General features: G+C 43.9%; 1 protein-coding gene across 1 annotated transcript in view; it reads left to right on the top strand.

Moving 5' to 3' along the window:
* Positions 1–25,112, top strand: part of LOC138965191 (leucine-rich repeat and guanylate kinase domain-containing protein-like) — a 40,026-nt gene that overhangs the window by 5,374 nt on the left and 9,540 nt on the right. The window contains exons 3-12 of the mRNA XM_070337310.1: positions 12,489–12,570; positions 13,827–14,009; positions 14,397–14,521; positions 16,383–16,436; positions 16,675–16,764; positions 17,086–17,253; positions 18,456–18,562; positions 22,472–22,591; positions 23,123–23,219; positions 23,725–23,838. Of these exons, the coding sequence (XP_070193411.1) occupies positions 12,489–12,570; positions 13,827–14,009; positions 14,397–14,521; positions 16,383–16,436; positions 16,675–16,764; positions 17,086–17,253; positions 18,456–18,562; positions 22,472–22,591; positions 23,123–23,219; positions 23,725–23,838 (1,140 nt within the window). The remainder of the gene's footprint in view (positions 1–12,488; positions 12,571–13,826; positions 14,010–14,396; positions 14,522–16,382; positions 16,437–16,674; positions 16,765–17,085; positions 17,254–18,455; positions 18,563–22,471; positions 22,592–23,122; positions 23,220–23,724; positions 23,839–25,112) is intronic.

Genomic DNA, 25,112 nt, shown 5'->3' with positions numbered 1-25,112 from the left:
ATTAATTGTTCTCAGGGGGAGGCTGAAGATTGCCGAGGAGAGCAACTCTTTATCTCACCTTTACTCTGGCCCTATTGTAATGTAGCTGCACAATCAGTCTAGTCTATGCCTCGCGTTGTGTTCAATACATGTGCCTACAATACTAGCCGACCTCGGTATTCAGAGGAAACCCTGTGTGTTTCTTAGTGATCTAGACTGTGCGTTACATAAATATTGTGATGTGTGTTTTGGATGTTAGAGTTTGCCACGTACAGTACAGTTTTAACAACACATGTTTACAGCACAACAGTCAAGGAGAGGCAGAAGTTACAATACATGACACGAAAGCAAGCTCACACACTTACGTTCGTTCACCGACACACGCATGTTCACGCTCACCTCTCGTACGTACAGTGATGTTCACCATAACTCATAGGAAACAGTTACAAGGTTTTATTTTACACTATAATACATGAAAAGCAAGTAACAAACCCATCAAACAAAGCACCAAACAATCCTTCAATCAGTCTTACCTAGCGTTTACCCACAACTTCGATTCAGTAGTAACTAGCACCTACGGCTCCTTTCTTATGTATGCCTATCTCGTTCCTGCTGGCTCTGTTTCACACACAAGACAGACACGGCAACAATACGTATACTCAACACTGAAAGACGGAACGAACATGCAAACGTTCAGCATTTAAATGCAACGCTGAGAGACAACGATCAAGCAAAACACACAGCATTTGTTCAACGCTGAGAGACAACGATCAAGCAAAACACACAGCATTTGTTCAACGCTGAGAGACAACGATCAAGCAAAACACACAGCATTTGTTCAACGCTGAGAGACAACGATCAAGCAAAACGCACAGCATTTGTTCAACGCTGAGAGACAACAAACAAGCAAGACACACAGCATTTGTTCAACGCTGAGAGACAACAAACAAGCAAGACACACAGCATTTGTTCAACGCTGAGAGACAACAAACAAGCAAGACACACAGCATTTGTTCAACGCTGAGAGACAACAAACAAGCAAGACACACAGCATTTGTTCAACGCTGAGAGACAACAAACAAGCAAAACACACAGCATTTGTTCAACGCTGAGAGACAACAAACAAGCAAGACACACAGCATTTGTTCAACGCTGAGAGACAACAAACAAGCAAAACACACAGCATTTGTTCAACGCTGAGAGACAACGATCAAGCAAAACACACAGCATTTGTTCAACGCTGAGAGACAACAAACAAGCAAAACGCACAGCATTTGTTCAACGCTGAGAGACAACAAACAAGCAAGACACACAGCATTTGTTCAACGCTGAGAGACAACAAACAAGCAAAACACACAGCATTTGTTCAACGCTGAGAGACAACAAACAAGCAAGACACACAGCATTTGTTCAACGCTGAAAGACAACAAACAAGCAAAACACACAGCATTTATTCAACGCTGAGAAACAACAAACAAGCAAAACACACAGCATTTATTCAACGCTGAGAAACAAAACGAACTACGAAACAGAGACAGAGTACACACTTGTGCAGCGTGTAAGAAAGAGAGAGAAAAAGACGAGGGAAAGAGAGCAAGCACTTATTCAGCGCTGACTGACGAGACTCGCAGAGCCGGCCTCTTTTATAGTCTCTCAAAGACTCGGTACTAATCTTCTGTGATCGCTGTGGGCTGGCTGTAAGGGAGGGGATGGGGGTATCTACAGGAAAGGTGGGGGTGACTAGAAGGAAGGTGGGGTCACTGAGTACCTGCAACTCTGAGCTAGTGGGGCTCTCCCGCTACACTCCCCCCTCCTTAGACATAATGTGCCCTCACATTAGTCAAAAACGAATGACTAGACATCAATAAATGCATCCACAAAATCAAAATAATACATGTTTAAACACAGCAACATCATCAACAATCGAACCCGTTTTTATTAGACAATATTTTGGCAATCAGACAATGCTGCATATTCATGGGAAAACAACCCAAACACAACTACAGCAAAAATCCAATCTTGATCAGTCAATTTTCTCCACAGAGAAAAAGTAACACAATGTCAACACTACCATACAAAAATGCAACCTTTATCCCCATCAACCCGTTTAGTTGATAATATAGGATTTCTCTTTCAAGTCAATGTGCGCTCTTGTATGCACAAGCTTAATACTCACAAAAAACTCTCGCTCACGGCTTTACAGTAAAGGCCTCTTACTATATCACCACGTCATGAGTTGGATACGAGTTCATTACCCAAAATATATGTGTCAACTATAATTCCCGTTCATGAATTGTAGGGGTTTCTGCGCCTAAATCGTAAATAGGTAGCTTTACGGGCCAATGGCACTGAGGGCTTAACTTTGGACTTTTAACCGACTACTACTCAGACTTTACTGATCTCCAGAAATAATATGTGATGAAAATGGGGAAAAATCGCAACAATACACATGGGTTACGATACACTCGCGAGCTTTATGTGCAAGACATTATTTAGCCCAGTTGAAGGCTAATACTAGTAACATTGTTCATTAGCTGAATCAGTCAAATTCAGCCTACCGAGTAAACGATCATTCAAAAAATTTAAATCATGTTAATTTCACACAAATACAAAAACAGCTCTTTAAAACATCAGCAGTTCATGACAACCCCGCTTAGGTTTTAATGGCATAAGTGTCTCCAAAACGTGACACAATTGAAAAAATGTACAAAATCTCATTGCGTATACCATATAATTATTCCTGAACATCATGACTCACAACCGAAACTTGAGTTGTAACGCGAAGAGGTGGGGCCGTCAAAAGAGCCTTCGACTGCACCCTTCTAACGTGCATAATTAAATTTACCATACAATTCCTGGCTTCCCTTCGCTGGAGACGGCTCTGGTGGTGACACATCGAACTCGTCGAGGAGTTCCTCCAGCGAAAAGTCGGCGCAGGTCAGGACGTCGTCTTCAACCACGCACGGGGAAGTGGGTAGGCTGACATCGGGGCTTGGGGTCCGGGACACAGGTGGGCTTTCCTCTTGGGGTGTGGTTGGGGCCTCGTCCTTCTCTCCGGGTTGAGCCGCTGGCAGGGTAGCGACCACACCTTTCGGCCTGGTGCCACCCTGGTGATGTCGCCTCTGGTGCCGCCGCAGTCGACACCCAGTGGTCAGCCATATCTCGCACTCGCCGCACTGAAACTTCTTGCGGAGGTCACTGCAGTCCAGCTCGGCCTCTGAAATTATGAGTTCTGCCACTGCAAAAAAATGTATGAGGATGGTGACGATGACAATGATCACGAAGGTGGTTATGAGGGTGAATAACGGTTAGGGGGTCTGACTGTCCTTCCCGCCCTAGTGTTGATGATAGGCCGTTCCCCGTCACTCTCCCCACTCCATTCACTCTCATTCTCACTCTCATCCTCACTCTCGTCTTCACTGCTTTCTGGCTTGTCACTCCCACTCTCTGGCAAATTCCTCCCTTCATAAGGTTTAGTGTCGTTAATATGAATTACTAGCGTCTTCCCAAGTCCCTCAATTTTAACAGCACTTTCACCAACCCTTTTCACAACTTTGTAGGGCCCCGTCCACCCCAGACCAAGTTTTTGTTTAGCTTTTGGCGGGTACCATCTCCAGACCCAATCTCCTGGTTCTACCTCCCTGAGTTTACAGTTCTGGTCATGATAGTGTTTCTGTTTCTGTACGCTAACTTCTGACTGTTCCCGTACAAAACAGAATACCTTTTCTAAGGTGTTCTTTACCCACTCCACATACTCGACTGGACACAGAGGCGCGTCACTCACAGGGAACGTACCCAGCTCTACAGTTAAGGGGAGATTGATTTCTCTACCGAACATAACCAGATTTGGTGTACACTGTGTTGACTGATGAACAGTCGCCCTGTATGCTAGCATAATCAAATCCAAGTGGTCGCTCCAGTCGTCCCTCTGCTCATTTACGTAAGCTGACAGCATCTGCTGTATAGTACGGTTTTGTCTTTCGACCATCCCATCGCTTTGTGGATGATAAGGAGTGGTTCGAGTTTTATCTGCCCCTAGCGCTGTGCACAAGTGCTGGAACAAATGAGACTCAAACTCCCTCCCTTGATCCGTATGGATTGTCAAAGGTACCCCAAATCTGCAGATGAACTCTGTGAGAAGTTTGTCTCCTACGGACCGGGCGGTGTGATCGACCAAACAGTATGCTTCTGCGTACTTGGTGTAGTAATCCTCTACCACCATAATGTACTCGTACCCATCATGAGACATAGGTAAGGGACACATAATGTCAATAGCTATCCTTTCTAAAGGCATCCCCACGTTCACATGTCGCATAGGAAGCTTGGCTCTACCTGGACCTGGTTTTCTTCGTGCACACATGTCACATTGTCTACACCACCTAGCAACATCCTCTGCCATACCTGGCCAGTACACGTGACGCTTCACGCTTGCTAGTGTTCTGTCACGACCAAGGTGACCAGCGGTCCTATCGTCATGCGACATCGTCAACACTTTCTGTCTAACTCCAGCTGGAGCAACCAACAGAAATGTCTCTTGCTTTGTAAGTTTATCCTCTGACACAACGTACAACAACCCATCCACTACCCTCAGGTTTTCCCAATGAGCTATGAGCGTTCTGATAGCCGAGCTGTATTGTGAAACTTCGTTCTTTGGAGGCTTGTCTTCTCTCTTCTTCAGAGCTAACAGAATGCTTGTCACTTGATCCCCCTGTTGGAGCATAACCATCTCCTCATGAGACCATACAGAAAACCAATTACTCCTACAGGGCCAAGACCTTGGTAACCGAGGAACACTATCAGAGTCACTGCCCGACCTCTCGGGGTCAATACCTGTCTGAATGCCAACTCGTTCCTTCCCTATCACTAGAGATCTACCACATCCGTCTCCCTGCCCACCAGGACAAAATGTAGAAGACTGAACAGACTTCGGGGTTTCCTCTTCCGCCTTATCTGCCCTGACCAGTACATCCCTCCCCCACTGAGTAGTTTCGTCTTCACTTACGACCTCAGGGTCAACCAACGGAACTTCCTCGCCTTGCGGCGAGCCAAAGTTTCTTTGCGTAACGCCGGCTAAACCCCTGTCAGCTAAGTTCCGGTCCCTCGCATCACTACGAGTTACTACCCTCACTGGTTTCTGATTACACTGACTGCACTCTTCTCTCTGACAACGCTTCCGCGGAATTCTCGACAATCCGTCAGCATTCCCATGCGCAACACCTTTCCTGTGCTCTATCTGGAAATCATAGGTGTCTAACGAAGCTATCCACCTAGCCACAATCCCCTCGGGCTGTTTAAAGTTCTTTAACCACTTCAGTGAACTATGGTCTGTGCGAACCAAAAACGGCCTTCCCCAAAGATAGTGAGAAAAATGTTTCACGAATATCACCACAGCTAACAGTTCTCTGTATGTTGTACAGTAGTTTTGTCTAGTTTTGCTCAAAGCAGAACTTGCGTAAGCAATGACTTTCTCTTCTCCATCTTGAATCTGTGACAGAACCGCGCCGATCGCGGTCGCACTAGCATCAGTGTCGAGCACAAATTTGCCTTCCCTAGTAGGGTACGCCAACACGGGGGCAGAAACTAATGCTTGCTTCAATCTTTCAAAAGCTTTCTGACACTTCTCACACCACACGAACTTCTGATTCTTCTTTGTCAAATTTGTCAATGGGCTTGCTATTTCAGCAAAGCCAGAAATGTACTTTCTGTAGTACGAAGTAGTTCCTAAGAACGAACGAACTTCTGTCACACAAGTTGGCACAGGCCAACTCGCTACTGCCTCAACTTTCGATTTCTCGCAAGTCGTCCCGTCACGTTTCACAGTATGTCCCAAAAAGGTACATTCATCTTGGAACAACGAACATTTTGAGGGTTTCAGCTTGAGATTTGCATCTCTGAATTTCCGCAGTACCATTCTGAGATTTTCTAGTGCCCCGTCGTCTGTCTTTCCTAGACAAATGACGTCATCAATGTAGACTAGACACCTTTCAAACAGAATACCACTAAGAACTAACTCCATTAGCCTTTCAAATGTCGCAGGACTATTGCAGAGCCCGAACGGCATAACCTTGAACTGATAGAGGCCCTTGTGCGTTGCAAACGCAGTCTTTTGTTTATCTCTTGCATCCATCTCTACCTGGAAGAAACCTTGGGCTAAGTCTAAAGTTGAAAACCAACGCGACCCAGACAAAGCGTCGAGCGAATCTCCGATGTGCGGTAGCGGATAAGCGTCTTTCCTTGTTAGTTCATTCAGTTTCCTGTAATCGACACAGAACCTGACAGACCCATCTTTCTTTCTAGCCAAAACAACATTGGCTGCCCACGGACTGTCACTAGGCTCTATGACATCTTCTTTCAACATCTTCTCTAACTCTCTGTCAACCATCTCTTTCTGTGCTATAGGCAGACGTCTAGGGGGCAACTTTACAGGCCTATTTTCTCCAGTATCAATCGTATGACGCACTTTTGTAGTTCTACCAAGCTGACCATCTGGACTCATGAAAACATCTTGAAACTCAATCAAAGTATCTCTCAGTTCCGTCCTCATGCCCTCGCTGACTTCTGAAGAGACATTAGTAAGCAAACTTTCAAGGTGACCGGGTAACCTGTCAGAAACGTTCTTTTCTTTTACTTCACCATCTTTCGACAATGAATTCAAAGAGACGGCAGTTTCTACTGTGGCAATGACAGCATTTGCTTTAACTGTTATTTCCTTGTTTGAGAGGTTGGTGACAGGAACAAAAATCTCATCCTTACATACTCGTACTAAGTACCTGGGAACTTCGAGATTTGTCTCTTCCTTGAAACTGTCTAGGCCTTCAACTAATCCATCAGCTTTATCTTTAAACCTGGACCGAACAAGGAAACCTCTGACAAACGCCTCAGACCTAGGTGGCACAATGACTGTGTCACACACCTGCACCCTCGCACACGTGTCGGTCACTTCTCTTTTCAACATAACCGTCTGGTCCCCTATCTTCAAGGAGCCCTGTGACAAATCCAACAAACACGAATGTTTCTGCATGAAATCTGTCCCTAGAATGCCTTCACAATTCCCGATGTCCCCAACAACGACATTGTGCGAAAAAATCGCATCACCTATCCCCAAAGATAGCGTAACTTCACCCAAAATGTCCAAACTCTGACCACTAGCAGTACAAAGATTAAGCTTACTTGTTTTCAGCGTAGACTGTGTCCCTCTTCCTGCTCTCTCAAAGACTGAAGTGCTAATGACGGTGGCAGCAGAACCACTATCTGCCAAGAAGTCAATAGCCGTACTCTCTCTCTCTAATCTAACCGGTACCAATAAACATCCGGTCTTTGACAGAACACACAAACGCGGTCCTCCCTCCCTTGTAGGAATAAATGATTCGACACCTGTTGCTCGGACAATACCCCTCGGTCCTTTATCTCCCTGTGTTCGCGCTCGGACAATACCCCTAATCGGTCCTTCATCTCCCTGTGTTTGCGCTCGGGCTGAGTCTGGAAGCGATGCCGTAGACCCAGCCCCGGCTAGTTTCCCTGACCCCCTGACCTGTCTACGTTAGTGCCTTGCCCATAGTCTCTGGGTCCCTGTTTCGGGCAGTCTCTAGAGTAGTGGCCCCTGAAACCACACCTGTAACAAGTAACTGAATCCATGTTTCTAGCTCTGTGTCCCTCTTTCCCAGATTTTGCAAATTTTTCCAGGGTCGCAGCTACCTGTTCGCTCATGGTTGTGAAAGCTTTCAAGACAATAGCGAGCGGCTCACTACTATTCTCCGTACTTTGTTCAGCGATGTTTCTGACAGGAACGTTTTCTTGGTTTTCTGGTTTTCTCCCATCAAACCTGTTATCGAAGGATTCGAACTCGCTGGCTAATGCAATAGCTTCATGTATCGAGGAGGGGTGGTTAAATTGTACGTGCCTTCTCGGGTCTTTTGAAGGGAGACCGCCGACAAATTGGTCAATTACAATTGTTTCCCTTGCCTCATGGGGCATTCTCGGGTATGCGCTGGACGCAATTCGATTTAGAGCGAACCCATACTCAGTCACACTCTCCTCTTTCTTTTTGAATCTAGACCTGAATTCTACACGCCGGAGGTTTTCCTTCTCGGCGGGATCAAATCTTCGCCCCAGGGCTGTTTTTATTGCGTCATAGTCCTCCAACTCATCAAAGCCAAGTTCTTGCAACACCTGCTGTGCGTTTCCCCTGAGCGACATAGCAAGGTTCACCCCCTTCTCGGTGTAGTCCCAGCCGTTCCATCTAGAGCAAGTTTCAAAGTGGCAGAGCCAATCTTTCAAATCAATTTTTGTGCCTGCGAACACTTCTGGGAACCTTTCTTTCCGGCTGCGAAACGAACTGTTGTTCAGAAATGTGTTGTTAAAAGAAGACCTGTTATTTGCCCTCTGACTCACATTTGACCTTTTTCGCGAACAGCGACTATTGCAGCTGCTGGACGAGCTTACTTCATCACTACTGCTGGAAGAGTAAGAAACATTGCTCCTACGTTTCGAACTTCTTTTCACCCGTTTTGGAACTCTACTGTTCTGCGTCAACCAACTTGGCACCAAAAGCCGAAGAAAGCCTAAAACAGCACCCATCTTGCCAAGTCACAAGAACACACAAAACACGACTGTGCGTATGAAAACGCTTCTGCAAAACTCTAACAATCGCAAAACACCTCTTTTGTAACCTAGACACTAACAAAATCCTACTGTCACGGGATGATTTTGAAACAGAAACACAAAAAATCCTGGTTCACGGCATCAATTTGTAACCGGAGCCCTAGAGAGGGTCCGTATCCTCATTAATTGTTCTCAGGGGGAGGCTGAAGATTGCCGAGGAGAGCAACTATGGTTATCTTACCTTTACTCTAGCCCTATGTAATGTAGCTGCACAATCAGTCTAGTCTATGCCTCGCGTTGTGTTCAATACATGTGCCTACAATACTAGCCGACCTCGGTATTCAGAGGAAACCCTGTGTGTTTCTTAGTAATCTAGACTGTGCGTTACATAAATATTGTGATGTGTGTTTTGGATGTTAGAGTTTGCCACGTACAGTACAGTTTTAACAACACATGTTTACAGCACAACAGTCAAGGAGAGGCAGAAGTTACAATACATGACACGAAAGCAAGCTCACACACTTACGTTCGTTCACCGACACGCGCATGTTCACGCTCACCTCTCGTACGTACAGTGATGTTCACCATAACTCATAGGAAACAGTTACAAGGTTTTATTTTACACTATATTACATGAAAAGCAAGTAAACAAACCCATCAAACAAAGCACCAAACAATCCTTCAATCAATCTTACCTAGCGTTTACCCCCAACTCCGATTCAGTAGTAACTAGCACCTACGGCTCGTTTCTTATGTATGCCTATCTCGTTCCTGCTGGCTCTGTTTCACACACAAGACAGACACGGCAACAATACGTATACTCAACACTGAAAGACGGAACGAACATGCAAACGTTCAGCATTTAAATGCAACGCTGAGAGACAACGATCAAGCAAAACACACAGCATTTGTTCAACGCTGAGAGACAACGATCAAGCAAAACACACAGCATTTGTTCAACGCTGAGAGACAACGATCAAGCAAAACACACAGCATTTGTTCAACGCTGAGAGACAACGATCAAGCAAAACGCACAGCATTTGTTCAACGCTGAGAGACAACGATCAAGCAACACACACAGCATTTGTTCAACGCTGAGAGACAACAAACAAGCAAGACACACAGCATTTGTTCAACGCTGAGAGACAACAAACAAGCAAGACACACAGCATTTGTTCAACGCTGAGAGACAACAAACAAGCAAGACACACAGCATTTGTTCAACGCTGAGAGACAACAAACAAGCAACACACACAGCATTTGTTCAACGCTGAGAGACAACAAACAAGCAAGACACACAGCATTTGTTCAACGCTGAGAGACAACAAACAAGCAAGACACACAGCATTTGTTCAACGCTGAGAGACAACAAACAAGCAAGACACACAGCATTTGTTCAACGCTGAGAGACAACAAACAAGCAAGACACACAGCATTTGTTCAACGCTGAGAGACAACAAACAAGCAAAACACACAGCATTTGTTCAACGCTGAGAGACAACAAACAAGCAAGACACACAGCATTTGTTCAACGCTGAGAGACAACAAACAAGCAAAACACACAGCATTTGTTCAACGCTGAGAGACAACGATCAAGCAAAACACACAGCATTTGTTCAACGCTGAGAGACAACAAACAAGCAAAACGCACAGCATTTGTTCAACGCTGAGAGACAACAAACAAGCAAGACACACAGCATTTGTTCAACGCTGAGAGACAACAAACAAGCAAAACACACAGCATTTGTTCAACGCTGAGAGACAACAAACAAGCAAGACACACAGCATTTGTTCAACGCTGAAAGACAACAAACAAGCAAAACACACAGCATTTATTCAACGCTGAGAAACAACAAACAAGCAAAACACACAGCATTTATTCAACGCTGAGAAACAAAACGAACTACGAAACAGAGACAGAGTACACACTTGTGCAGCGTGTAAGAAAGAGAGAGAAAAAGACGAGGGAAAGAGAGCAAGCACTTATTCAGCGCTGACTGACGAGACTCGCAGAGCCGGCCTCTTTTATAGTCTCTCAAAGACTCGGTACTAATCTTCTGTGATCGCTGTGGGCTGGCTGTAAGGGAGGGGATGGGGGTATCTACAGGAAAGGTGGGGGTGACTAGAAGGAAGGTGGGGTCACTGAGTACCTGCAACTCTGAGCTAGTGGGGCTCTCCCGCTACAGAACACACACTATCTGGCTTTACCGCCACAGCAGAATAACAACATAACTGTGTACTTGATTTTAGTCAAAAACAGGGAAACTGACAAGAAGTGTTTGCAGAATTGATTGATTTTCCCTGAACTATACAACCGCGCATTATTCAATATTGCCTGCGCAAGTAGACTGGTTGAGTGAATAGGATTCGATCAAACTTTCGCACAAAAACTCCTCTTTTCTTTGAATCGTCGTTGTCCATCATGGGAGTGAAATGCGTTGCACTGTCGTTACGCGTACTTTGGCCCAGCGCATCCGTCTTCAGCAGTGGTTTTTTTCTCCGACTTTTCCTTGTCGTAGGAGACTTGCCGTCCATGGCTGCAGAACGTCCCCCATCCTTGGTTTTTTGTCTGAGTGATCCTTCTCATACCCCATTAGCCTCGGGGAGAGGTGGCTGAATTAATCTGACCTCTACCCTTTGACCTGTCCAGCTTGGGTGGCCTTACCAGGAGTTTACACTCCCGCTGGCATAGCTCTCCGGGTCATCGAGGCACTCAAACCACCACACCGCGCTAAGGAATCAGCCTTGTGGTGGTCTTTTCTTTGCATAACTGAAGAAAGGAGGAATAAAGAGGTTACATACCTTGTCTCAGTGATTATTAAAAATAATGGTCTCAGTTCGCGATCATGAAAAAGCTCGCTGAAGCTCGCATTTTTCATGATCTGCAAACTTCGACCATTATTTTTAATAATCTCCCGCAGTGGGGCACTGCGGTTATGAAATTAAAGGCCCCTACTGTTTTTGGAACCGCAGGAGCTTTCTAGTTTGCTGTTAGGTAGATTTTTGGTTCCTCTTTCATGTCATGCTCTCTTTTTCTTCATGAATTCTTTTCTTTTTTCTGCCTTCTTGCTCATTCACCTGTATTTTTTCCAAAAATCTCTTCTCTTGTCGCTTGTCTCGCGATTCATGTATAGTTTAATCTGTTAGTGTTCTGATGTAAGTCCAGCAGTAGATAGGTTAAGCCTATTTTAACATACTGGAAACTGGTAATCTTCCAGTAGGTATTAATTTAGTTTTACTAAAGCCTGCTGGGACACAAATAATGGGTTAGTGCATTTGTAAACAGGAATCGCTTGACAAGTGGCCCCCTTCATCCCCCCCTTCCTCGTCCTGATATGGCTCTACGTAGTCGGCTGGACGTTAAGCAACAAATAAACAAACAAAAATTTTAATAATCACTGAGACAAGGTATGTAACCTCTTTATTCCTCCTTTCTTCCGTTCGCGATCATGAAAAAGCTCGCTGAAGCTCGCATTTTTCATGATCCGCAAACTTCGACCATTATTTTTGATGATCACTGAGACTCGGCATGTAACCTCTACATATTTGGGGCACTTACCGCACATTGTTGGATTATTATTGGATTTATTTTTTTACATCATGTCAAGCTGATTTTGTGACAGAGCTGTTTGGGACAAGCTTTAAAGCCCTTGCAGAACTCTCACAACAACAACTTTGCTCCAAGCACTTCAGACTTTGCTCCACAGTGCTAGCCTCTCAGCACCAAGCAGTCTTTTGAATGTGTTCGCAACTATTCTTTTATAGCACATGCCTTCAGCATTCCTGTTTTGGTCTGCCAGTCATAGAGTGCCGCATTACTTGCTTTGTATAATTAGGAAACAGAATGTTCACAGTACTAATGAGTCACGATATACATACTTTAAGATTTTCTGCTTCTGTTTTTTCAGGGTTTCAGCTTGGTGGACATATCTGTACTGGGAGAGTATGTACACCTGCAGAAGGTTGAAATTCCATACAACGCCATAACAGGTTGTACATAATTATTAACACTTGATTTAATTTCCAATTTCACACAGTAGCAAGAAACCAGAAGTTTAACTCAGAGCAAAAACCAATGTTTTTGTTTATAGATTAGGCATTTTCCAAGCAATCTATAAAGAAGGGACAAGCACAATAACATCCCAAAGACGCACGTTTACTGTAGAACACAAATGTATAAGCATCTTTTTGGTTCCATGCATTAAAAGGTAAATGTTATGTTCATACTAAATAAGGTGAGGACTATGCCTTTTAAGGATTTGTTTTAAGTGTGTATTGCAAATATATTTCACTACAGCATTTCTACTTCAAATACAGGTATATTGTTTTCTTCATGGGCTGGGAACTTGGGAGCAGAGGCAACAGCTCCGCTTGAACCTCAGAAACCAAATGTGCCTCCAGACACACGGATCCTTTAGACGGCCGAGGCTGTGGCCTCTCTAAGGTTCTCTTGTACCAAACCGCCTCCTGACTCTGCATCAGATTGCTTGCGCTGGCATCTGTTTACATAGACCCACATTAAGTCACCACCGAGTGGTAGACAAAGACAACATTTGGTAGCACTGACTGCCAGCTTCATGGTAATGCGTACCCCTAGCGCGGCTCTGCTTGGGTGGGAATGTTCTGAGCAAAACACTATGTGTTACTCCATACCCCCTGCCCTCCATGGAACTTCTTGACCCCAACCAATTGGGGGGGGGGGGGGGGGAGTTTGCCCAGTCTGTAGAGGCGCTGGCTTTAAAACCGGTTGTTACTATCAGCGTGGGTTCAACCCCCAAGTTCGGCGCGGGATGTGTGTCCCAGAGTCAACTTTGTGCAGACTCTCCTCGGTGTCCGAACACCCCCGTGTGCACGCATGCGCACGATAAAGATCCCAGGGTCACAGCGAAAGCCTCAGGCCTTGGAAACACAATGACATGCATGCAAAAATATGAAGCCCGGGTGTCCGTTCGGCCAACAGCCAATAAAGTAACCATTTCAGCACTGACCCAAGACGACCCAACCCGGTCCCTAGCCCATTTCAAGTCTCCTCTAGCAGCCGGCAGCCAGCTGTCTACATCCCCCCCCCCCCCCCCCCCCCCGCATTTTTATTTTTTATTTTCATACAAAGCCGGGTTTTCCCGTGTAACATGCCCCTAATGGCTTTGCCGTGATGGCGTACAACTGACATTTTCTCTCTTCATGGGCTCTGCACAGTTGTAAACAATTTAGTTGATTTTGAGCATTATCTAAACATCCTCTTTCAGATCTGACCCCATTGGGAAAACTGCCCCACCTCCTGTCGCTGGATGCCTCCCACAACAACATTAGCAAGATGCTGGATTTCACCCCCCCGCTGAACCTTCAGTCAGTGGATCTGTCGTACAACCAGCTGTCCGACATGGGGGACCTGTCTCCGCATCATGCTCTCAAGAAACTGGTCCTCGACAGTATCCTTTGACGATGATTTTGATGAAGTGGAAAGAAAGTGTGTAAAATGTGCAGACAAAAGCAGTACACTAGCTGGTATAAAAGTGTTATTATAACATAATTATGTACTGCAAAGATCAGATGAAATTTATTGAAATATTTTGGTTGAGTATGATGACTGAGAAAAAGAAATCCATGCTAAAAAAGTTTAGCTACAAAAGTAGTGACTTTCTGTGTCATGTTTAGGAAAGCATTCATCATTAGAAGATTTTACTTTTTCAAAGAACTTTGAACTTTGCTTGTATCACTCAGGGTGGGGAGTAGGGGTAGGGGTTGATCTTATCACAGTTCATATGCAAACACATTTGACAAGACTGAAACTGAAAATGACCCTTGACACAACGCAGACAACCTGATCAGCGAGATCAAAGGCCTGGAGAAGTGTCGACGTCTGCACGTGCTCAGCCTGGCGCACAACAACATCGAGACCATCCAGGGGCTCGACAAGCTGCCCCTCAGGGACCTCAACCTGGTCAGTGTCATTCAAGGCCTTCCTTAATAGATGAGTTCCGAAAATTACTCCGTCGGGTTTGTATGGATTGTGGGAGAGTGACCTCCCCATGTTATTGGCGCACCTGTCACTAGTGATTGGTCCCTTCACTGTTTGTCGGCCAATTTGCAAGAAAAGGTAACTCTTCCACAACCCATACAAACCCGACGGAGTTATGTCTGAAAATCGTCTATTCAGCCCAAAGTTGAATTTTTTTTTACCAAAAACTAAGTGCCAAAGCTTTGTGCTAGACTCCACAAAATCGACTTCGCAAAATCAACTTCGCACAATTAATATCAGGCTTAATATTAAGTGGCACCCTCATTTAAAGACCCAGGCTGTCATACTCCCTTTTGTGACGCTGTCTTCTTTGATTCCTCTTCATAAATTATACATTTTACTGTACTTTGTTCTACTGTGTGGAGTCTGGCCCTGAGAATACAAGGTTTTCATGGATTGTTCTACTGTTTGGAGTCTGGCCCTGAGAATATGAAGGTTTTCATGGATTGTTCTACTGTTTGGAGTCTGGCCCTGAGAATATGAAGGTTTTCATGGATTGTTCTACTGTTTGGAGTCTGGCCCTGAGAATATGAAGGTTTTCATGGATTGTTCTACTGTTTGGAGTCTGGCCCTGAGAATATGAAGGTTTTCATGGATTCAGAAGGCCTTAGTTAAGATAGGTAACTCACCCCATCGAGTTAAAAATATAACTCCCAAAACATTTATAAAGATATTAAAATCATTTATAATTATGAGCTCAAAAGTGATATGTTTGATTCTTCTCAGTTTTAAAACTACATGTATTTTTAATCTTAGTTGTAATAATGAGTAGTACTTGACTATGTATCAAACATGCAATTATTGCTATGAATCCCATGAGACAAATTAGTGCAGAAAGGAGACATAGATGACTATTATTATCTACATTTGAAGTCCATACAAGTTTTGGAAGGTACTTGTACTTAACCTACCAGAGTTCTAGAGCTGACTTTTTGACTCACATGCGAAGCAAAAGTGAGTCTATGTACTCACCCGAGACGTCCGTCCGGAAAACTTTAACGTTGGATATTTCTTGGACACTATTCAGTCTATCAGTACCAAATTTGGCAAGATGGTGTATGATGACAAGGCCCCAAAAAACATACATAGCATCTTGACCTTGCTTCAAGGTCAAGGTCGCAGGGGCCATAAATGTTGTCTAAAAAACAGCTATTTTTCACATTTTTCCCATTTTCTCTGACGTTTTTGAGATTCAATACCTCACCTATATATGATATATAGGGCAAAGTAAGCCCCATCTTTTGATACCAGTTTGGTTTACCTTGCTTCAAGGTCAAGGTCACAGGAGCTCTTCAAAGTTGGATTGTATACATATTTTGAAGTGACCTTGACCCTGAACTATGGAAGATAACTGTTTCAAACTTAAAAATTATTTGGGGCACATGTTATGCTTTCATCATGAGACACATTTGGTCACATATGATCAAGGTCAAGGTCACTTTGACCCTTATGAAATGTGACCAAAATAAGGTAGTGAACCACTAAAAGTGACCATATCTCATGGTAGAAAGAGCCAATAAGCACCATTGTACTTCCTATGTCTTGAATTAACAGCTTTGTGTTGCATGACCTTGGATGACCTTGACCTTGGGTCAAGGTCACATGTATTTTGGTAGGAAAAATGTGTAAAGCAGTTCTTAGTGTATGATGTCATTGCTAGGTTTAGTTATATAAGGTCAAGGTCATGTAAAGGTCAAGGTCAAGCATGTGAGTCGTATGGGCTTTGCCCTTCTTGTTTTCTGTGTGTTTGCTTGCTGAAGCTGCGCATTTAATTTTTGTGCAGTGCCACAACAAGATCAAGAAAATTGAAAACCTGGACACATTGCACCAGTTACAGGTATAACCACCATTTCTCAAGCTGTATTTCTTTTACCATAGTTTTTTAGGTTTTTTTTTCTTTCTGTTGTTCGTACTCTTTGCAGGTCTAAGTTAGCACTTTTACCACGCATTTAATTACATTGTGTGTGAAGCCATATGCCTTATGTCATAGATAAACGATTTGATTGTGTAACTATGCGGTGTCGTGTATCATATTTGTTTCAGTATGTTTAAAATTTGTATATTGTTTCTTGAAGGTTCTGAACCTGGCCGGGAATCGCATTCGCAGCCTCCAAGGGTTGGAAGGTCATGACCTTCTGGAGTCAATCGACCTTGAAGACAATGAGGTCAGATGAAACTTGATCTCTTCTTAATTCTCTCTCTCTGCTCTTTCTCTCTCTCTCTTTAATTATTTTGTTATATTCAAAATTGGGTCTTCATAATCTTATGTTTGCTGTGGGTAAAACTTCATCAAGATTAAACTTGAAGTACTTGCTGAGCTTTGTTGCACTCATAAACTGTATGCCACCAAATACAATTTAGAAGCATAGCAGGTGAATGCATTTGTGAAACCTGAATATTAACCGTAGCAATAGAATCTTTTTTTTTAACTGTTTCCATTTTAGCTAAATACTAATAACAACTGAACACATTTGTTGCATCAAAAGGTGATTGATGCGTCAGAGATCAGCGAAATCGAGAAACTGCGCATGCTGCGTGAGCTCAATCTGCTGCGTAATCCAATCCAAGAGATGCCGGACTGCCGCCTGGCCATCCTGTTCCGTATCCCCAGTCTCACTGAGCTGGACAGGCACAAGGTTAAGGTGGAGGAGAAGGTGAGTTGTGTGTGTGAGTGGGAAATGAGGGCGGGGGTGGGGGGCGGACTGCCGCCTGGCCATTCTGTTCCGTATCCCCAGTCTCACCGAACTGGACAGGTACAAGGTTGAGGTGGCAGACTTAAGTATAGAGTTTCTTGTATTTGCAGGAGTGTGTGATGGGGGGGGGGGGGGGAGGGGGAGAGAGAGAGTTTTGGTTGGTGTGTGTGTGATGGGCGGGAGAGAGCTCATGGGGGGAGGGAGCAGAGGGGTTGGGTGTTGGGAGAGGAGAGGGAAAAGAGGGTGGGTGTAGGGAGAGAATGATATTTAGAGTTGGGAGAGGGGGGAAGAGGAGGAGTGGTTGGAAGAAGGAGTTTGGTGGTTGGAGGTGGTGTGTTTGGGGGAAGAGGTTGGAAGAAGGAGTTTGGTGGTTGAAGGTGGTGTGTTTGGGGGAAGAGGTTGGAAGAAGGAGTTTGGTGGTTGGAGGTGGTGTGTTTGGGGGAGGAGGGGGAGTGGTTGGAAGAAGGAGTTTGGTGGTTGGAGGTGCTGTGTTTGGGGGAGGAGGGGGAGTGGTTGGAAGAAGGAGTTTGGTGGTTGGAGGTGGTGTGTTTGGGGGAGGAGGGGGAGTGGTTGGAAGAAGGAGTTTGGTGGTTGGAGGTGGTGTGTTTGGGGGTGGAGGGGGAGTGGTTGGAAGAAGGAGTTTGGTGGTTGGAGGTGGTGTGTTTGGGGGAAGAGGGGGAGTGGTTGGAAGAAGGAGTTTGGTGATTGGAGGTGCTGTGTTTGAGGGAAGAGGGGGAGTGGTTGGAAGAAGGAGTTTGGTGGTTGGAGGTGGTGTGTTTGGGGGAGGAGGGGGAGTGGTTGGAAGAAGGAGTTTGGTGGTTGGAGGTGGTGTGTTTGGGGGAGGAGGGGGAGTGGTTGGAAGAAGGAGTTTGGTGGTTGGAGGTGGTGTGTTTGGGGGAGGAGGGGGAGTGGTTGGAAGAAGGAGTTTGGTGGTTGGAGGTGCTGTGTTTGGGGGAGGAGGGGGAGTGGTTGGAAGAAGGAATTTGGTGGTTGGAGGTGGTGTGTTTGGGGGAAGAGGGGCTGGTTTGTAGCTGAGCATTTGAAATTTAATTTTGTGTGTGTGTGTGTGCTGCCTGTGTCTGCATACGTATATAAGTGTGTGTGTGTGTGTGTGTTTTCTTTTTTTTCTTGATATCTTTTTATGAACATTTTCCATCTTGCAGATAGCAGCCAAGAATATGTTCGACCCATCATTGGAGGTCATCGCTGCCAGAGATCACATCATGCATGTCGTGTACAACTTTCTACAGCCTAGTCGTGTTTGGGACAGGTACACCTACATTTTTCTTTGACTCTGTTTTGTTAACAGCCGTTTTATGACTAAAGTTTTTTCACTGTTTTGGGAGTTTGTTTTCTCTTTTTTACATTTAGTCAAGTTATGACTAAATGTTTTAACATCGAGGGGGGAATCGAGACGAGGGTCGTGGTGTATGTGTGTGTGTGTGTGTGTGCGTGCGTGTAGAGCGATTCAGACCAAACTACTGGACCGATCTTTATGAAATTTGACATGAGAGTTCCTGGGTTTGATATCCCCATACGTTTTTTTTCATTTTTTTGATAAATGTCTTTGATGACGTCATATCCGGCTTTTCGTGAAAGTTGAGGCGGCACTGTCACGCCCTCATTTTTTAACCAAATTGGTTGAAATTTTGGTCAAGTAATGTTCGACGAAGCCCGGACTTCGGTATTGCATTTCAGCTTGGTGGCTTAAAATTTAATCAATGACTTTGGTCATTAAAAATCTGAAAATTGTAAAAAAAAAATTTTTTTTATAAAACTATCCAAATTTACGTTCATCTTATTCTCCATCATTTGCTGATTCCAAAAACATATACATATGTTATATTTGGATTAAAAACAGGCTCTGAAAATTAAATATATAAAAATTATTATCAAAATTTTTTTTTCGAAATCAATTTAAAAACATTTTCATCTTATTCCTTGTCGGTTCCTGATTCCAAAAACATATAAATATGATATGTTTGGATTCAAAACACGCTCAGAAAGTTAAAACGAAGAGAGGTACAGAAAAGCGTGCTATCCTTCTAAGCGCTACTACTACCCCGCTCTTCTTGTCAATTTCACTGCCTTCGCCATGAGCGGTGGACTGACGATGCTACGGTCTTGCTGAAACATTGCATTGCGTTCAGTTTCATTCTGTGAGTTCGACAGCTACTTGACTAAATGTTGTATTTTCGCCTTACGCGACTTGTTTATTGTTGTTGTTGTTGCCTGTGATGTTATTGTTAATTCACCCTTGATATTTTATGTGTATTTTATTGTACAGTACTCCTCGGATAAGGTGACCCCCCTTGGCACCAAAAAAAATCGTGATCTTATCCGAGGGACACGTTAACCGATCCTCGGATAAGATCAATTTCAGTAGAAAAAATTGATCTTATCCGAGGAGATCAGAGTTTAGTTTGAGGCCCCATAAAAGACTTCCCGCCAATTGAAAGTCAATGACGTGATAATGGGCAGATCCAGAGAGAGACACACACTGACATACATACTGACACTGACACAGAGACCATCAGCTGCATCAGAGAAAGAGAGAGAGAGAGAGAGGGAGAGAGAGGGAGAGAGAGAGAGAGAGAGAGAGAGAGAGAGAGAGAGAGAGAGAGAGAGAGAGGAGGTGAGGTAAGACAGACAGACATAGAAAGAGAGGAGAGACACAGACAAACTGATCATGACAGACGGAGATAAAGAGAGGAGACGGAGAGAGAGACATAGAGTTAAAAAGAGGGAGATCGAGAGAGAGAGAGTAGGGGGGGGGGGATTGAAAGGAAGAGAGGGAGAGAGAGGGAGAGAGAGAGAGAGAGAGAGAGAGATTGGAGGCTGAGAGAGAGAAAGACATGATAGAAGAGAGAGAGATGGCCAGAGGGGCAAAGATAGAGAGAAAGAGAGAGAGGAGAGGGGTCGGAGGGATCGGAGACTGAGAGTGACAGACAGACAGACAGACAGAAACAGAGACCATGAGAGAAAGAGAGAGAGAGAGAGAGAGAGAGAAAGAGAGAGCTTCCAAATATCTCAAATCTTCAACAATGTCTTTTATTTTGGCCTAAAATTGGCACTACTCAAATATCGCTTATGACATGCATTACAACATGAGGTCAGTTCTAACTTCTAGCCTCATGCCTCTGCAGAAGGGGAGCGGGCACACTGCAGTTACATCTGTCATCATCCACGGGTCTCACTCTGTCAAAGTGGTTTCCGTTGGCAATTTGATTGGTTCAGCGACTTTTTTGGCGGGAACTATTCTCCAAGTTTTATTTGCGAAAGATTTCCTCATCCTTCTCTTTGGGGTTAAATAATCGGGCCAAATAATCTGATGACGTTTACATTTGTGCGTCACTTCTCTTTTGACGAGTATGGAGAGAAAAAAACACTCTGTCAAGGCCGCAAAATTGGGCGATTTTTTTCCGTTTCAGTTTCGCTTGATCTTAAGCGGTGGTCTTCTGCAGTTTAGAGACCAGAACGGGGGTCACCTAAAAAGAGGTGTTCCCGTATCCGAGGTCACGCTAAGCGAGGTTTTCTTAGTCATACAAAGAAGGCTTTAGGTCGGGACCAACACCCTGATTGATGTTATCAGAGGTGTGACCTTAAACGGTAGTGACGTTAACCGGGGAGTACTGTACATGTTTGATTCTTATGTATGTCCAATTTACTTTGTTAGTTTTCGCTTTTAAAAAGAACCAAGAGAATCATTTTAAGCCTTTATAATCTTGGTTCATGTCTCACATTTTATTCAGTACATCTCTTTGATGTCATAAATCAACATGTACAGCACTGCAGTTTTACCTTGAATTTTGTGGAAATAACTGTGGAAATAACTGTCAGATGTGTATGTGCTGTGAAAGAGTTGTTGTCTTGAAAACATTGAGGCAAACTTTCTGACGTAACATTATAGGCCTATCACTAACGCAAGCAGCGCGTCTCCAAACGTGGACAGGGCCTATATAAACGTCACAGGGAAAGCATGCCTCAATGTTTCCAAGAGAAACAACTCTTTCACAGCACATACAAATCGGACAGAGTTGTTTCCGTAATTTGTTCACTGTCAGACATTATAATGTTGAGAAAAATACAAAGATGTTTGATTTTGAACTGAGATAAAGAATAATTATTTGATTATTTGATATGATTGAGAGAAAAAAAAGACCAATGAAGAAGGATGCCTTATACCAACAACAAAAAAAGATAAAGAAACAAGTCGCGTAAGGCGAAAATACAATATTTAGTCAAGTAGCTGTCGAACTCACAGAATGAAACTGAACGCAATGCAACGCAGCAAGACCGTATACTCGTAGCATCGTCAGTCCACCGCTCATGGCAAAGGCAGTGAAATTGACAAGAAGAGCGGGGTAGTAGTTGCGCTAAGAAGGATAGCACGCTTTTCTGTACCTCTCTTTGTTTTAACTTTCTGAGCGTGTTTTTAATTCAAACATATCATATCTATATGTTTTTGGAATCAGGAACCGACAAGGAATAAGATGAAAGTGTTTTTAAATTGATTTGGACAATTTAATTTTGATAATAATTTTTATATATTTAATTTTCAGAGCTTGTTTTTAATCCGAATATAACATATTTATATGTTTTTGGAATCAGCAAATGATGGAGAATAAGATAAACGTAAATTTGGATCGTTTTATAAAAAAAATATTTTTTTTACAATTTTCAGATTTTTAATGACCAAAGTCATTAATTAATTTTTAAGCCACCAAGCTGAAATGCAATACCGAAGTCCGGGCTTCGTCGAAGATTACTTGACCAAAATTTCAACCAATTTGGTTGAAAAATGAGGGCGTGACAGTGCCGCCTCAACTTTCACGAAAAGCCGGATATGACGTCATCAAAGACATTTATCAAAAAAATGAAAAAAAACGTTCGGGGATTTCATACCCAGGAACTCTCATGTCAAATTTCATAAAGATTGGTCCAGTAGTTTAGTCTGAATCGCTCTACACACACAGACACACACACACACGCACACACACACGCACATACACCACGACCCTCGTTTCGATTCCCCCTCGATGTTAAAATATTTAGTCAAAACTTGACTAAATATAAAAAGAGAAAAAAAGAATAAGAAAGGAAATAAACTGAGGGTTGAAGCAGCCTGCATGCAACTGGGGTCCGAAAAGAAGAATCAAAGATGTGTTTGTGTGTCCAGCACCCTGCCCAATGTGGAGACCCCGTACCCCATGCTGGTGCTGGTGGGGCCCCAGGGGTCGGGCAAGAGGGACCTTGCCATAAAGCTGGTCGACGAGTTCTCAGATTACTTTGGATATGGGTGAGTCTGGAGGGAGGGAGGGAGGGAGGGGAGGGAGGGAGGGAGGGAGGGAGGGGAGGGAGGGAGGGAGGGAGGGAGGGGAGGGAGGGAGGGAGGGAGGGAGGGAGGGAGGGAGGAGAGAGAGAGAGAGAGAGAGAGAGAGAGAGAAAAAAAGAGAGTCAGGGACAGAGAGAGGGAGAGAGAGAATCAGGGACAGAGAGAGGGAGAGAGAGAGAGAGTCAGGGACAGAGAGAGGGAGAGAGAGAACTGTCCCAAAATAGTGTTCTAGTTGACAATAATGTGCATTTCTCTCTCTATAGAGAGAGAGACAGAGACAGAGAGAGACACACACAGAGAGAACTGTCCCAAAATAGTGTTCTAGTTGACAACAATATGCATTTAATTCTCACAAGGTAGCAGAACTTCACGTGTCCTCCAGTGAGGAAGCAATGTTTTAGTCATGCAGGTTTCCAAGACCTACATTATTCACAGCATAATTGTGCTTCTGTGTAAACTGAAAGTGATCAAACATTGTACATGTATTGGCTGCAGGGTGTCCCACACATCACGAACCCCTAAGGCTGACGAAGTAAACGGAAAGAATTACTTCTTCGTTACCTCAGAGAAGTTTGAGATGGACATCAAAATGGTATGACATTTTTATGGACACATGCGCATGCATGTACACATTTTGTTTAACATGCAATGTACGTATCAATATACTCAGCGTTTGTAAAACTGTCTTCAGCATATTATCAATCCATGTCCCAGTTGGTCCTCAGAGAACATTTATCTTGAATAGTCAGTCAGTCAGTCTATCAGGATTGCACGATTACAAATAAGAACCATAACAAAAAATTATATATAGTGGATTTAAACAAATTCTGAGAAAACCAGGTCTTTTAAAGGAGGGAGCTCTTCAAATGGGGTGAATTTACAGAAGTTATGAACAGAAAGTCTGAGAAAACAGGGTCACACAGTCAAACTCCCTTTTAAGACCTTAAAAAATGCTGAGAAAAACAGGTTGAGAGGGGGGGGGGGGGGGGGGGGGGGGGGAGGTTTAAAGGAGGTTCCACTGTACTTTCTGGCAACCTGAATGATGTGGAGAATTCTGGAAAAGATAACAAAGTACTGTGTGGATGTGTGATCAACAGGGCCAGTTCGTCCAGACCTACAGAAACAACAACAGCTGGTACGGTCTACAGATGGAAGCCATTGAGGGCGTGGCCAGAGAGGGACTGGCATGCGTGGTGCACATGGAACTGGAGGTACGTCTTGTCAAGTCTAGAAAAGAACATGACTGCGTGTGAAGTATGAACATTCTCCCTGGGAAGAAAAAAAAAATCACAGCAGCGAGTACCATGGGACGATTGCTTTGTTACTTGGCTCAATCGACCGATTCTGAATATAAATAGCTCTCACGTGCTGTTGTGAGCTCTTACTGAGGCACAACATTTTGGACTTTAAAAAACAAAAAGAAAACAAGGGTAAAGGTAGTCCCCAAAACCATGGTTCGCATGGTCGTAGGGGAGCAAGATGTTAGAAATCTCATCTTCTATATGGCGAGCTTTGTGTGGGCGGTGCCCATCTGTTCTCCCTCGCTGCCTTTGCCTTCTTAATTAAAGCAATGTCAGCTGAGGCCACTTTGCATGATTCTGTAGTATTATCTGACATGCGCTTTGTAGTAATTGTTTAAATTAGTCAAATTACATCCATTAGTTTGGTTATTACTTGTAAAATTCATGTAGTATTATCTGACATGCGCTTTGTAATAATTGTTTAAATTAGTCAAATTACATCCATTAGTTTGGCTTTACTTGTAAAATTCACACACATGCATCACCTGCATAATACATTAACTGCGTCTTACAGGGAGTGCTGACGCTAAAGAACACATTACTTTGAACCACACTACTTGTGGAATTCACACACATGCCTTCATCGCATTTTACAAGGAGCCTTAACACTAAAGAACACATCACATACTTCGAGCCACACTACTTGTGAAATTCACACACATGCTCCACCTGTATAATATTCATTCCTTCACAGCGTTTTACATGACAGGGAGTGTTGACGCTAAAAAATACCTACTTTGAGTCGTGCCGGGACGGACACGGGTCAACTTTATGTGGCATAAAAAATACCTCTTGTCATATTCTGCCATAAGTGCAGGTGGCTGATTACCGTACTTTCCGGGTCATAAGGCGCGACTTTTTTCCTCGAGTTCGACCCCTGCGTCTTGTATAACGAAGCGCCTAATCCGTGTATGAAATACGAAAAAAATCAAAGAGACCGCTTGAGTACCAGTCAAACAACTTGTGATAATGCATGTTTCAGCTACTAGGTACTGCCCTGCCTTTGATCTGGCCGCACACACAGATTTCCACTCTGTTAAACTCGGTCACTGACCGGTCACTGACCCCGGTGCAGGAAGTGTTTCCTCTCTCAGATATGACAGGGGAACCACCTCTCATGGCAAAAACTGGGTCATTGACCCCTGGGAAGAAGGTGTGTCTATAAACAAGGCCACCCAGCTATC

Source organism: Littorina saxatilis, linkage group LG4, assembly GCF_037325665.1.
Source record: "Littorina saxatilis isolate snail1 linkage group LG4, US_GU_Lsax_2.0, whole genome shotgun sequence".
NCBI classification, from domain to species: domain Eukaryota; kingdom Metazoa; phylum Mollusca; class Gastropoda; order Littorinimorpha; family Littorinidae; genus Littorina; species Littorina saxatilis.
Note: the sequence above shows the minus strand (reverse complement) of the source record. Positions and strands in the feature narration are given on the sequence as shown.